General features: G+C 39.5%; 1 protein-coding gene across 14 annotated transcripts in view; it reads left to right on the top strand.

Annotated features, from left to right (window-relative positions):
- Positions 1-15,068, top strand: part of ANO5 (anoctamin 5) — a 47,165-nt gene that overhangs the window by 21,044 nt on the left and 11,053 nt on the right. For 8 of the 14 annotated variants that reach the window (XM_015863399.3, XM_032444919.2, XM_085549868.1 and 5 more), the window contains 9 exons: positions 814-927; positions 5,344-5,412; positions 6,348-6,632; positions 6,977-7,090; positions 7,953-8,068; positions 8,822-8,956; positions 10,224-10,329; positions 10,419-10,479; positions 11,854-12,005. In XM_015863399.3, the coding sequence (XP_015718885.1) occupies positions 814-927; positions 5,344-5,412; positions 6,348-6,632; positions 6,977-7,090; positions 7,953-8,068; positions 8,822-8,956; positions 10,224-10,329; positions 10,419-10,479; positions 11,854-12,005 (1,152 nt within the window). Of the gene's footprint in view, positions 1-813; positions 928-5,343; positions 5,413-6,347; positions 6,633-6,976; positions 7,091-7,901; positions 8,069-8,821; positions 8,957-10,223; positions 10,330-10,418; positions 10,480-11,853; positions 12,006-15,068 lie in introns of all 14 variants that reach the window. The other 6 variants (XM_015863396.3, XM_015863398.3, XM_015863400.3 and 3 more) reach the window with 1 other exon arrangement.

Raw genomic sequence — 15,068 nt, forward strand, 5'->3', positions numbered from 1 at the left:
GAACATTAATTGTTCTAGCCTATTAGTGGATAAGATCAATTGTATTGTATATGCTGATAAATGAAAACATGAGCCTCGGTAGTACAATCAGAGTATTAATTTCCCTCTTGTATTAATGTTTTATTCATTTTATATATACATATATATACATATATATACATATATACATATATATATATATATATATATATATATATATACATATAAATATATATATATATAAATATATATATATATATATATATATAAAGCTTTTTTCTTCAGGGAAGTAAATGTACAATTTTGAAATACTACCACTAATTCACGGTAATATTCGTGTACCAGTTTGTACATGATCATTCCTGAGACATACTTCTCTGTGGTGGCTGGCCCTAGTGACTCTTGTTGCATAGGAAGAGATGTATGAGTTTTACTTCTTGCTGCCTGCTTCGAGTTGATGAGCTGTGTCCTCCAATGCTTTGGTGCAGAGTGGTGTTCCTACTAACTGCAGAAAAACTCATACTGCTTGTCCTGATCATTTGTGACACGTTCTAAAAAGCGTGTAAGAAGAAATGATATCATTGTTCACAGGCATTGCTACACTAGCATGTATTATATTTAATCTTTATATACCAGTTGTTTACACGTGACGTTTGTGGTTATAGTCAGTTAATGTAAAAATGATTGCAGCTGCATATAAGCCTTGTTAAAACTTGCCTTCAGCTATGAAGAGACTGAAAAACCCTGGCAACTTTAAGGAATCTGCTCTGCCTTCTGTTATTTTAGAGCAACAGAAATACTTGGTTCTTAATCATGTGCCCATATCTTCCGCAGATCGATAAAAGGCATGAAAGCAAAGATTCAATATTCTTCAGGGATGGTGTCAGGAGGATTGATTTTGTTCTCTCCTATGTGGATGATCTTAATAAAGAATGGGAAAAGAAGTTGGTAAGTTTGCTTTCTTGAGGTTTCATCGATTATCTATAGTAACCTGAATATCAGTTGCTAAGCCTTTCAAATCACTGCATTCAGCTGGAACTGAACTTCGTAAAAAGATCTCTTAAATGTGTAAAATGCCATTCCGTGTACAGAAATTTGTGTGATGTACTGTTGTGTGCTAAGAATCAATCTTATTGGATTTCGGGGGACTTCATTTACTGTATTGATCACTTAGCTGTTTGAGTCATTCAATATATTATACAGTCAGTTTAATGCCAAATGACTTTTGCTTTCTTCTTTTAATAATCTTAGAAGTAGGTGAGGCCTTACTGAGCCTGTCTGTATAGTGTTAATGAAGGAATTTTCTTCTAAATAAGGTATTATCCAAGTTAGTTGGTAGCAATAATGTATATTCTTTTATATAAATGGGCAGTGTTTTGATTTGTCATCTTGATTTAGCAGTAAGAGAGCTAGGTTAGAATCCATGCAAGAATCAATGCAATTCTCCTTTTAAGACTTAGGACTTTTTTGTTACTGAACAAGCACAGCATTTCCCCTCTGAGCTTTTGCTTAGATTTGATTTGCTCTCTACATTAATGTTCTCGCTGTTCTAGTAAAACGCTTAATGTGACTTTGCTAAGGAACCTCCTGTGGAACAAAGTATGCTATAACTGGAACAAGCAAGCAGGGGCTCCCTCTGAAATGTCAATCGGTGATCATCCTTGGGCTTCCCAGCAAGATCTAATTGCCTGAATGGCAACATTTCCTGTGGCACTGTAGGTTCTTACAAAGGCATGCTTTATCAAACCTACCTTGCTTCTTTGTCAGGCCATAATCCTAGCTAGATTCCTTTCTCTACCATAAAGTAAAATGCATGTTTAAAAGACTGAAGACCAGTCAGTGTAGAAAGGGGAAATACATATCAGTGTAAAATAAGTGAAAGCAACCCTTAAAATAAACCTTTTCCATTAGTCATGTTCAAATAGCATGCGGGAAGAAGCGAGGACTATTTAGGCAATACCTAAAGCTGGAAGGAAAATGAGCCAGTCACTCAGTCTAGTTACTCCTTGTTGCTGCAGCATTTTCCCTCTTATTGCTCGTTAGCAGGTGGCAGGAATCTTAGCCAATGTGTCATTATTTACTGAAGGATTCACATGGAAAGGAAAAAAAACCAAACACATGAAAACTAGCAGCTAATTTTATAGTTCCTCTTTGAGGTAAAGATGCATTTGATAGGAAGAAGCCTCTGTCTTGCGAAATTGCAGAACAACTTCAAGTTTTGTGGGATTTAATTTTGTATGTCTCTTGCCACAAGAGTTGGAAACGCCTTAAAAGAAGACCTGTGGTTTGTATCTGTGCAGGTCAGCTCTGCACGTGTCACTGGTAGGGCACATTGGCTTCCATATGGTCCTTAGGAATCTGTGGAGAAAACAAATGTACCCTAGGGAGGTTGTGATAAGGGGGGCTTGGCCTCTTCTCCCAGGCAACAAACAGGACCCAAGGCCTCAGGTTGTATCAGATGAGGTTTAGACTGGACATAAGAAGGAACTTTTTCACTCAGAGAGTGGTCAGGCACTGGAATGGCTGCCGAGGAAAGTGGTGGAGTTGCCATCCCTGGCAGTGTTCAAGAGGTGTCTGGATGAGGAGCTAGGAGATATGGTTTACTGTTTTGCTGTAGGCATGGTAAAGGGAGGACGTTTGGACTACATGATCTTGTAGGTCCTTTCCAACCTTGTGATTCTATGATTCTATATTTACATCCAGCAAAGACCTTTATACAATGAACATGCCATTAAAAGAATGCAGACTTTTGTGCTCAGGTGTACTGTGCTGTCGTTGTTTAAACATTGATGTAGCACAGGTTGTGGAATTTGGTTGAGATCCTGTGCTGGCAATGGCACAGTTTATCTTACTGCAGCACAGTGATGCATCAGAATGCAACAGCTAAGAATACAAATGTTCATTTTCAAATGTTCATATTCAAAGGGTCTGAAACAGAACCCTTTGTCAGAACTGTTTTTCTCTTTCCTTGTCTCAAGGAAACAGCTTTATTCTGCATTTCTAAGAGGAGGGTGAATTACTCCTTTGTGTGTTTCAACATGGCCCTGGTACAGATGCAAGTTCATCTTCCCCCTTAGTTTCCTGCAGAACAAACACCATAGTTTGGTGTTTTCAGAAACTGTCCAGCTTGAAATCTATTTTAAATTTGCCTTAAAGCCTCTAGCAGAGTCAGAAGTATTTTATCAATCTATACAGTGTATGGGAATATGGGAAAAATAAATAATGTTCCAAAAACTCATCTAACCAATGATTCACGTAGGACCTGGGCATGATGGTTATTTGTAAGGTTGGTGCTCCCTGCCTGATAGAAAGGGAAAAGTGAAGAGAGTGAGGAAGGCAAGGGTTTGATTAAGGAATATGTTGGAAAACTGAATGGTTTTATTCTTCTGTTGCCAAGGAACAGATCTGTAATAAGTTTTTCTATGCACCTTGGGTAGATAATCATACAGTGCAGCATCTGCATTGGGTATTTTAGTGCTGTTGGACTTCGGCTCTTGCTTTGTTAATCTTATCAGGACAGTTTGTTGAGCTCAGACACGTAGGAGGTAAGATTACCCTGCACAAGCCCAAGCCACTGCTGTGCTTGGAGAGGTGAGTGCTAGATTGCTCCCTACCCTATATAGGCCACAGTTGTCTCAGAAAATAGGGTTTCTGTCTTTTACTGATGCTACTGAGACATCTAAGAACTGTGCTTAAACCAAATGTAAGGAAGGGGATTGTACCGCCATCACTGTTAATCCCACAGGGCTGTTTGTGTCCCTCTGGAATAGCAGGGCAGGATCTGAAGTGGAAGCCCAAATGTGTGCTCTAAAAGTGTAACTTTTTATGGCTAAGGTAGTGAACATGAGATTATTATACGTATATATTAGAACACACACACAAAAATGGCACTGAGACAAGGGCACTTTTAGTCCAGTTTAAGCCTCTGCTAACAATAAGAGGAAATAGAGTGTTTGGCTAGAAAGGAGGAGAATGTTCTGTTTTGTTTGTTTTTCCAGCTGATTGGTTTCCTTTGAAAGATGGTTGTTTCAGGTGGCTGGGGAGTACATTCACAAGTGTTTCAGGGAAGGTGGCACATGAGAAGAGAGCAAGGTGGTAAAATTTCTATTAGGGCATTTCAATTTATCCTGCTGCATCTAGAGTAAGAGAAGGAAAGTCAGACAGGGCTGTGTCCTTTAGCTCTGCCAGTGATTAAGCTGCACAGATTAAGGAGGAGCTGTGTGAGAGCATCTCTGGTGGCAGAGGCCTTGAGCTGGCTCACTTGGATCTCCTCTAGGGTTTGCCAAGGAAAGAACACAGGCAGTGTGCTTTGTTGGAGGAAAATGGCATCCAGAACAGTGCATCTCTTTGGATATGAAGCTCACCCTATTTGCTAGGTTATCTAGTGTCTAATTTAATGACTAAATATATTTGGCAAAATGAGATGTTAGAGATAAGGTAGAGCCTTGCTGGTAACATATTAAATGTATCAATGCGTATTAGCATAGATCTGAGAGCTGTTCTTCTGTCTGCTTTCACAGATGTGAGTACTTTATGCAAACTCAAATGTAAATAGGGCAGCCTACTCCTCACAGAAACAGTAATAGGGAATTGGCTGGAAACTGTGCTAGCTATTTTTTTTTCCTTCATTATGTGTGTGTTTAAAAAACATCACGTAAGAGATATTTCTCTCCGGTAGAGAACTCGTGACCCATCATTGCAAGTTTTAGCAAGAAATCAACTGGTTGTCCATCTGGTGCTTTCTAATGAGGCCAGGGCTCGATATTTAGTGTAGCTTATGGTTATTCTGGCACTTCTTCAGGAGATCTTATGCAATTAAAGGGAAATTAATTCAGTCTCTCCATAGGAGCAAAAACAGCGGAGAAGGAGAGGAGGAAAATGTTTTTGCCTGAAGACACTGCCTCCAATTACTGGCAGAAGTACAAGGCTCAAGCAGGATACCTCCCTGCCTGTCTCATACTGCCACAGGCACAGCTACTTATCTCTACCTGAAGTCCATGCTGACTTGACACAGGCAAAGCACTTCTGGGCTCTCACACGATGATTTTGTAGCCTTATCTGTCTGTATAGCTAAGCTGTTTTATGAAACATGTGGAATTGTCTGCAGTTTGTACCTGAACATTTAGATCAGGCAGGGTTATTAAGCTGGGGACACTGTGAACATTAACAGATAACATTAACCCTAACGTGAATGCTTCCAAAATTTTCCTTATCTAGTTTTTCCACTTGCACCAATTCAGAAATGCTCAAGATTTCGCTCGCTTGTCCTCTTAACTGGACAGCATGGTGTACAAGCCTGTTCCTAGCCAGTGGATTAGGAGCCATTGTGAGGCCAGCAAATAAAACATGTTTATTTCTCTTCAGGAAAGAAGAAAAGAATTTGAGAGCAATCTGCAAAAGGCCGGTTTGGAACTAGAAACAGAAGACAAGAAGGTAGGAGAAGGAGAAAAAGCAACTTGAGAAAAACTGGTACTAAACAAATAGACCTACAGATAAGTCCTTAGCATATAGCACTTTGATGCCTTGTTATGTCTAGCTATATTTGTCTAGTGGAATTATTTTTCCAGGCATGTTCCTAAGGATTGTGCAAAGAAAGTCATTATGTTTCAGGAAGAAGTGATTGTTTTTGAATTCATAACAAAAAGAAATGGGTTCCAAACTAGCCTAAAACTGTGTGTAGGGGAAGTATGCTCACAAATAGATGTAATCTCACCAGTTAGCAACATACCTGGGACACAGTGAATAGATTAACATCTGCTCACTGGGTGTGGCAGTTCAAATGAGGACAGACTCCAGGATATTTGATCAGTGTTACTGTTTAGGTTTTAAGTTTGAAGAGCATAAGATGCCAATTCTACAGTCAGCATGTTTTTGGATTTTTCTTTCTGCCAAGAGACTGGGTGAGGCAAAATAACCCGTGATGAAATCCAGGCTCTACGGCCTTAGATGGAGATTGATGGAGCAATATGTTATATTATCCAATGGCTGCTTTCTTCTATGTGCACATACGTGACGTGCTGCAAGGACTCACGTGACGCCTCACAATGAGATTATTCCTTATCATAGCTGCAGGGCTGTAATGGATGTTGTAGCTCTTGATAGTGTTGATTTGCTTTGCTGTATAAGAACTGCTCCTCCAGGAAGCAAAGCACCCTGCAGGGCAGCTGGGCTGCCAAGTGGCAGCACTGAACAGTGAACCCTCACATTTCCAATGCCCTCAGCACGCAGTGAGCATGACTAGGCCTTGCAGTGCAAGGTGAATGTAGTCTGAAAAGCATTTAATGGTGCAAAGATTAACTGCAGTAACAGTCAGCCATTCACAGTAAAACGCAGTAATTCTGATGTCAGCTTTAACTTCTATGGGACAGGAATCTGAAGATGGCAAAATTTACTTTGTGAAGATCCATGCCCCATGGGAGGTTCTGATCACATATGCAGAAGTGCTGAACATTAAAGTTCCCATCAGGGAAAATGACATTCCCTCAACGGTGGAGAACCCCCTGGACTGCATGCTTACACCGTTCAGGCTGCCTGAGAAAGTGATGCATCCAGAGCCGGATTATTTCACTGCACCATTCAGCAAGGACAAGCAGGAGCTGTACCTCATTAATGATGAAAGCACTTTCTTCTCGCCGTCTATGAGAAACAGAATAGTACGTATACGACTTCTGTCCACTGTCATTTACATGTTAATTTACACTGACTGTAGGAATACATGTTCAAGGAAGGAGAATGTGACCTGTTGTGCCTGTGGGTAAATACAAGGAAGGCTACATGTCTGCACAACTTTCTTAGAATGCTGGATTAATGTATTTAAGAGTGGCTCTTCTGTACTTCTCCAGGCAGGTCATGCAGGGTAGGGCCTTCCAAAGAACTACTTTTTCCTTCACATGTTACAGATTTAATCTTGCAGATTACACACAGTGCACAGCCAATAGAATTCTGTTAAGCGGCCTTAAAGTGGGAAAAGACTGAAATTCATGTGTTTGAATCTCAGGTTAATTATATACTTACACGTTGTCCGTATGGAACAGAAGAAGGGAAGAAGAAGTTTGGGATTAAAAGACTGCTGAATAATGGCACCTATTCAGCTGCTTACCCTCTTCACGATGTAAGTATTTTAGCATTCTGTTCTCTTGAGTATTTGTCAGTGCTTTATCTTTCACCTACTGTGACACTGCTGTTTGCAGCAGAAACGAGAATGTGCCCAGACCCTTTCAGTTAGTCCCAGTAATTGATTCTGTTTTGCAGTACACAAGAAATATCTGCCAGTCTTATTGCTGGCCTTTTATGTTTTGAGAGGTTTCTTCCCACTGATGAGTTTCTGGGGTCTACTTTAAAAAGTCAGTCACATAATTTCTAGGAAATTTATTCCATAGTATATTCCTGTAATGTTTATGATACAGATTGTGGTAATATGTTAGAAAGATAAATGTAAGTTTATACGGAGGGGGTGTAGCTGATGAGACTCTAGGCTGTACTGCTGTTATAAAGTACCTCCTGCTGTTGGGAACACCAAAAAACATTAAGGAGCAGTGCTATGAATATCTTTTTTATATGTGATGAACATTACTAGAGTAAATTAGTCAGAACTTCATTTTGTGCCATTCAACTTCAATAAACCGCAGCACTGAGTACATGCCAGTGTAATGACAAGGGGCAGGGGGCAGCTCTGGCTTAGATTCTTTGGCTATACAGCTCTCAGTGAAATGCTTGCAGCTGTGGGATTTATAATGAGAGACTGCTTCTGAGCACAGAGGAAAGGATGTAAGTTGGGAATGAAATGGTGTTTAGAACATGCATATATGAAGAAGTCTGTACTTAAAGTGCTGATGGAGAGCGTGGTTGAGTGATTTGCAAGTTATTTTAACTGCCTATTAAGACATGTGTGTCATTATTAATGCTCAATTCTTTCAATTTAGTGTTTGAGTCTGTCGATGAGCTGTTTTGCCTTTCCTCTGATTTGCTCACAGTGCCAGTACTGGAAAAAAGCAAGTGATCCAAACTGTGACAATGAGAGATACACGCTGTACATGGAGTGGGCCCGTTTCTTGCGGTTCTACAAAGAGCAGCCATTGGATCTCATCAGGTAAAATACTGTCTCCTTGATATTACAGTGAAAGCCAGTTGAATATAATATGCTTAAAGATTTGTATTTTTTTCTTGCTGGGATATTTTTATTGGATGAAGACCTGGTGAGAATCAGACAGAGAATCAGAGGGCCCTGAGTCCTTGGAGAACATAGTAGCATTTTAAGTAGCAACTGAGAAAATGCTGTTCTGTAAATAAAGCCTTATCCAGTCTAGCCAGCACTCCTGGGATTGATAGATGTGAATGCATGTAAAGAGTATCTTTCATTTTATAATCAGTATCTGCCACAGTTCTTAAAGAATTGTTTGAAACTTTCAAAATGTTGATGAAATCATTTTCTGAAGCTTGAGTCATTACTCAGTGTTAAACCTGAAGTTAAACTAACCTTAGCCAAGATTTCTTTGATTCAGCTCATATCAGCTTAAGAATGGCTGTATTACTGAATTTTTTGGGTTGCAGCTTTATGGGTTGCAGCTGCCCTTCTGCTACATAACCAGTTCTATTCCTGTGATAAACTACCTTTACATTCCAACTGTGTGATCAGAACCATTGTGCCTGTTCGTATGCCTCTATAGAGAATTAAAAAGTGTATCTTCATTTACATTGTCCTCTGGGGAAGAGAATGGTTGAAGCTGGAGCTCTTGGGGAAGGATGCAGGAGTGGGGAAAGGGGGGTCAAAAGAGGCTGTGTGTTTTATTCATTCAAATTGCTTCATTGATTTGTTGGGTTTTCTGTTTCTTTTTGTACACAGGAAGTACTATGGTGAAAAGATTGGAATCTATTTTGCCTGGCTAGGATTTTACACTGAGATGCTATTCCTTGCTGCAGTCGTTGGCGTAATCTGTTTTCTTTATGGCTTGTTTACAATGGATGAAAATATGAGCAGGTGAGTGTAATGTTCAAAATCTCCTGAGCTTGCAATGGTATAAGCTAACTAAAGCAAAAGCGTTGTTCATGTAGAAAGACAGGTAATGAGCTTATAAACTCAGCAATTTTGTTTTTAACTGACCTACGTTGACTTAAATGGTGGTGAACAGTCAAAGGAAAACTGGTAACTTTTAGGACCACAGAATGGCCTGAGTTGAAATAATAATCTAGTTTCAACCCCCATGCTATGTGCAGGGTCACCAACCGCCTGACCAGGCTGCCCAGAGCCACATCCAGTCTGGCCTTGAATGCCTCCAGGGATGGGGCATCTGCAGCCTCCTTGGGCAACCTGTTCCAGTGTGTCACCACCCTCTGTGAAAAGGTGCCTTTGCAAAAAGGTGTAGGTCTCCAGCTATACTGGGATCAGACAGCAGCTCCTACAGTCCAGCAGAAAGTACACCAAAATCTAAGCAAAAGCCCTTCTGCCTCTGCCAGGGGCTAGAAATGTGAAACTCAACTTGTAGGTGAAAAGTAGTATTTTACTGCCATTTGGCAATAGCTTTAATATCAGAGTACCTACAATACATAAGAGCTAAAGAATACCACTGACATGTCTCAAAACTGTTTCAAGTGTATATCATTGCGTTACGCTTTTGTATTTTAATCTGTCTCATGGAGTATCTATTGACCTTTTTATGTAGGTCATCATTTTTGTTGACTACTAGAAGCATGAGTGCAGTACAGGTCAGCAGCGTTCTGCCATCAGAGATGACTTGATTATGTCAGAAGCCAGGGTTTTCTTTTTAAATAAACTTATTGGTTTCTTCAAGGATTTTCTTCAAGTTTTACTATATTCAAGTTTTTACTATATTCAGGATCTGGGTTGGGGCAGAAAAGAGGGTTCAGCTTTATAAATAAGTCTTTGATAAAACGTTAAGTTTAAACTGCCAAAGGTAGCAAATCAGAACTCAGGAACTAGCTTTTTGCCTACATTTATCTCTACACAGAATACAATTGCTCTCATCTGTTCTGTTCTGTCACTGTGAGACTTGCACTAGTTATGTTCAGAATTCACTGGGGAATAGTGCTATATACGTTCAGTTTTCTCTGGAGAGGTATTCACAGGATTATAAAATTCACTTGCCCTTGGCTTCTCTGTTAAGCTGCAGATGCTGAGCTTCTGAACAAAAGAAGCTTCAACATCTTTGCTTTTGAGGAAACACAGTTCATGTAGCAGCTCTTAAGATGCTATAAAAACATATACTGTACAATGTTTCTCTTCTCAGCAAAGAGATCTGTGATCCTGCAATTGGAGGAGAGATCATCATGTGTCCTCTTTGTGACCGAGACTGTGAATACTGGAGACTAAACACCACCTGTGAGTCCTCAGAGGTCAGTACCTGCTTCTTCAGCCCCTTCTCATGTTTGTTCACGCTGAAAACTGGTTTGTTACTAAATGTTTTCTCTGTGTTCTGTCGCAGTATTCCCATTTGTTTGACAACGTGGCAACTCTGTTTTTTGCCATTTTCATGGGCATATGGGGTGAGTATTTTTGCTAATAAGTTTTAGGCCAAGCAGTAGAGAAATCTTGACCAAACTGTTGAGAGAGGCGTGAAGAAAGAGGGTTGATGTCTTTAATATCCTGCCTCCAGTGCAAAAGTGATTATTAACAGCATTGTTAGGATGAAAATCACTTGGATTCTGTTCCAGTGAAGTTTATACATTACAGTATGACAGAGTTTTGATGATGTGGAAATAGATGCATCTTCTGAGTCTGCCTGTAAGCATGGGCTCACACTAACTGAAACCAGCTCAGACTCTAAGATTAGATCATTTTGCACATAAGTCCTTTTCCTGAAGTCTGTACATCCTTACAGATGCAGGATATCAACGTTGTTATTTCTCATTCCCTAAATACAATGTCTGCTGGGCGGAACACTATATGAGATATAACTAAGTTTTCAATTTGGTTGCAAATCTTCCATTAACAGACACAGGTCTGTGCTCTAATGCATTTGTAATCAAAGGATCTAGATTTCTCAAAAAACTAATTTTGAATGAGGTTATTTTGTATCGCTGTTTTCCTAAACTTGCTATGGTTTTAAGCTCTAGCCTTTGAGTAACATAGATTACTCATACAGGAAATAGCAGGGAAAGACTTTAGAACTGCAAAAGATAAGCCTTTCTGTGGCTGTATAAGCTATGGAGTCTCTCTACCTCAAATAAGAGCAATCAGATGACCAAAGGTTTACATTTTAAATTAGTTTACAGAAGGCTTTTAAAACATTTTATGGTAATATAATTTTATAGCTGTTAACATATGAAAGGAGTTCCTTCTAATCTCTCTCTCTCTCTCTCTCTCTCTCTCTCTATATATATATATATATATAATGTTATTAAACAGCAGACTTCAAGCTAAGCTCCCTTTTCACCACACAAAGCATGGGACGTCCCCTATCTCTTGAATAACCATCATATCAAATAACCATCCAAAAGCAACAAAAGACCTTGAATGTAATCTTTGAAAACAGCTCTTCTTACTTGTAATAGTTGTTCACATGTTACACAGTTATACACAAGCAATTAATTGAATTATCACAGGGTTGGTTTTTTTTGCTAATTCTGTATTATTATTTGTATGTGAGAAAGAATGACAGCTGTAATTGAGCATGGTTATTATAAGCATGCCAATAGCCATTTCCTGGCATTTCTCATTTCATCCTCTTAATTAAATTAACTAACAAATGCACTTAGTCTGTGTTTAAGTCTTAGCTCTGAAATTCAAAAGGTAGCCAATAAAAATAGATGAGTCATATTGTGAGAGAAAATAACAGCCTGAAGAATAGGAGCCAGTACAGAAACAAGCTTAATTGCTTTAGAAGGTTGTTCACATCTCTGTTTAAACAAATTCAACAGTTACGCTTTTCTTGGAGTTCTGGAAGAGGAGGCAAGCAAGATTGAAATACGAGTGGGATTTGGTTGATTTTGAAGAGGAACAGCAACAACTCCAGCTGAGGCCAGAGTATGAGGCCAAATGTACCCAAAAGAAGAAGAATCCTGTGACTCAGGTAACATACAGACTGGGTGGACACAAATGCACATTCAGTTGCTTGCTGCAAGATAGTTTGGTGCGTGAGTTCTGTGTTTAATCACTAGGTCAAGATCAGTGAAACACTGTAGAGTTGTAATAATACAAAGGTAAAGTAGATGGATAGCCAGAGGTTATATAGGAAGGATTCACAGTCGAGATGCTCATCAAAGTTAAGGCTTGCTGTAGAAACTCTACACAGGAGCAATCTCCAGAAAGAGATGCTGCCTTAGTGGTGGTCAGCTCTTAAATGGGATCTAGGAGAGATGGAGTCAAGCTCCACCCGTTCCAGGAGTACAGCTGAATTAACTTCACCTATGCTGCTGCAGCTGACCTGTCACTTGCCTCATATGGTTAATCAGAGGTTCAGGCTGTGATCAACAGTTTCCTATACAGACACTTATGGATTGTATGTTTCCCATGCAGACACACATGTCTTCACCTAAAGACAGACTGGTGCAACTAGCTGTGGTTTACCCTCAGATATACGAACACATTGCTGGGGAACACCAGAGATAAAGGTTGCTGAAGACCGTGCTATGAAATCTAATAGAGATATAATTAACCATGCTTTTTGACTATGCTGAATAGTCTGAATACCTACTGGAAGTTAATCATCATTTACGTTTAATTTAGGTAGGAATTATTTCACACATTTAAGGCTTAGATAGTTGCATTCCAGTACAACATCCATCACCTTAATTTGAAGTGTATTTAAATCAGTCTTCTTTACTCTGGAATTGCATATGAGTAACTTACTTCCCCTAGATATGAGTACAGTAAGGGAACAACAGAACTTAGCCAGAGCTTGGGAAACATCATTGTTACATCAACAGTAGCCTTGTTTTTCAGGTGTACCTCCAATGTTATGTGGAAATACACATGCTAAATCTATTTCTTGTGAGTTTTTCTGTCTCTCCTTTCCCCTCCACACATTCAGTGTTAACATTCTTGCTGTCACACCAGCATCTTGCATACTGAATTCATACAGAGACCTTTGAAGACAGGAGCTATTATTTTGAGCATAGTTCTGCCAAAGTATTGCTTTCTGCATGCTCAGGAAAAGAGTTTCAAGCAAACAATAATTTTTGCCAAGTTAGTTAAGCTCATTGCAAACAGGTGCCTACCTATTGCGTGCTATGTGCTAGTTTGCCTGCCTGTATACACTTCAATTCAAAACCTCCACTTCCTTCCATAGCTGTGCAGTAGCAAAAACCAGCAGAACAACTGTGGTTCTGCTGCCATGGAAAGAGAGGGGAGATCAGAAGTAGTTCATTGCCTTGGTGTGCTCTGAGGTCCTGTGCTGCAGGAAAGCACAATCGTGTGAGGAAAGGGAAGTAGTGGCCTGGCTTGTGGGCAGCGCTTATCTACAGTGTGGACCAAAAGCTGTGGTCTGGTGAAACAAAGCACCTTGCAGCACTCAAATATGGCACGGGTTAATGTAGCTGTCTGAGGGAAAAGGCTGTTCTCTCTACATCCATACAGCTCTCATAAGTCAGGCAACTTATTTGGAATTCATTCAAGAGATAGAAATTGGACCTTGATATGTTTTTATCTGTGACCAAGATACTGCACTATTCTGCGCTTTATAACTATGCATTAAAATTTGCCATAAAAATTCAATGACTGCATAATCCTTTATTTTATGACACATAAATTTATTACCTTGGTGGATTTTCAGAAGCTTTTGTGTGGCTGGGTTTAGCAGTGATCCTTATCAATCCCCAGTTACAGCAAACTGAGCAGGTTGGCCACACTGTAGTATAATTTCACTATATTAGATTATGTGCAATACTGAGCAGTGGCTTCAAATAAATTAATTCTGCAGACTGGGTAAGATGATATAGATACAGGTCACTGAGTTTCTTGCTTCTCAAGACTAGATTTGCTTCAGCTACAAAACCATTTCTTCATTATTCCTGGCCATGATGCCAAGTACTAGGTGCAGTGAAATAGAAATTAGCCATCTTCTGGCTTTAATTAATACCTCATTTGCTATTAAAATAGTATTGGCATCATCCTCACAGTGCTAAACAATTTAACTAGAACATAAGTGAAGTCTGCTTTTGCTGATTATAGCAGAATAATTATTTACATAAATAATGAAGGCTTCCAGTCATTGCGCCACATTATTGTCGGTATTTTGTTCCCAGGTAGAAAATTGCTTAACTTGCCTAGAATGTGTAAGACATTCGTTCCCTTGTACAGAATATAGATGTTATTTATGAATAGGTATAGAAAGGTTATGAGCCTGTGTAAAGTCACCAGATCATAGAATCATAGAACGGCTTGCGTTGGAAGGGACCCCAAGGATCATTGATAGATATCACCCTGATATCTATTGTTGTATCTTTTCTGGTTTTATAGTTCCATTAATACATCCTCTGTTACCATAATTAAAGAGCTCATAATCATTGGAGATGGGAGTATTGATAGTGGTACTGGTTGGTTCAGTATATAGTCACTGATGGCGTGCTTAATATTGTGCTGGCCTGTAGTAACTGGGGTTTCTTTATCCAAGAGCAGTAGAAATATGCCACAGTGGCCTGGCCTGAGGATTTATCAAGTTCAGATTACTTGCTACTAAATTGTTTTCAACTGGCATTCATTTCTAAATGAGCATTTCTTAATACATGCAATGTGGTATTTTAGGAATTAGAATTGGTTGAGAAAGAGAGACCTTTACACCAACATGGGAAGCTGTTGTTGTGCTATGTGGGAATACTCTTTTGGGTAAGATCCAGCTGCCTGATGCTGCGGCAGAGATGGGCAACTAATGAATGTAGCCATTTCTTCAATTCCAAAATTGAAGGAGTGGGGGACAATGCTTTCTGGCTGTGTGGAAAAGCATGGTACATCCAAGTCAATGATTGATTTAGGATATCTTGACATCAATTCCCTAAAATTCAGTCCAGTCTGAACTCAGCACTCTACAACAGCTTACCTAGCATTACTATAATGGTTCTGTCCTCTTCCTGCAATGGACATGTTGGTCTTTTTCCTTCAGCTACTGGTTGATGTTTTGCAAAGGTTTAACCATTAT

This window comes from Coturnix japonica, chromosome 5 (genome assembly GCF_054131305.1).
Source record: "Coturnix japonica strain WE chromosome 5, WE-NBRP24, whole genome shotgun sequence".
NCBI classification, from domain to species: domain Eukaryota; kingdom Metazoa; phylum Chordata; class Aves; order Galliformes; family Phasianidae; genus Coturnix; species Coturnix japonica.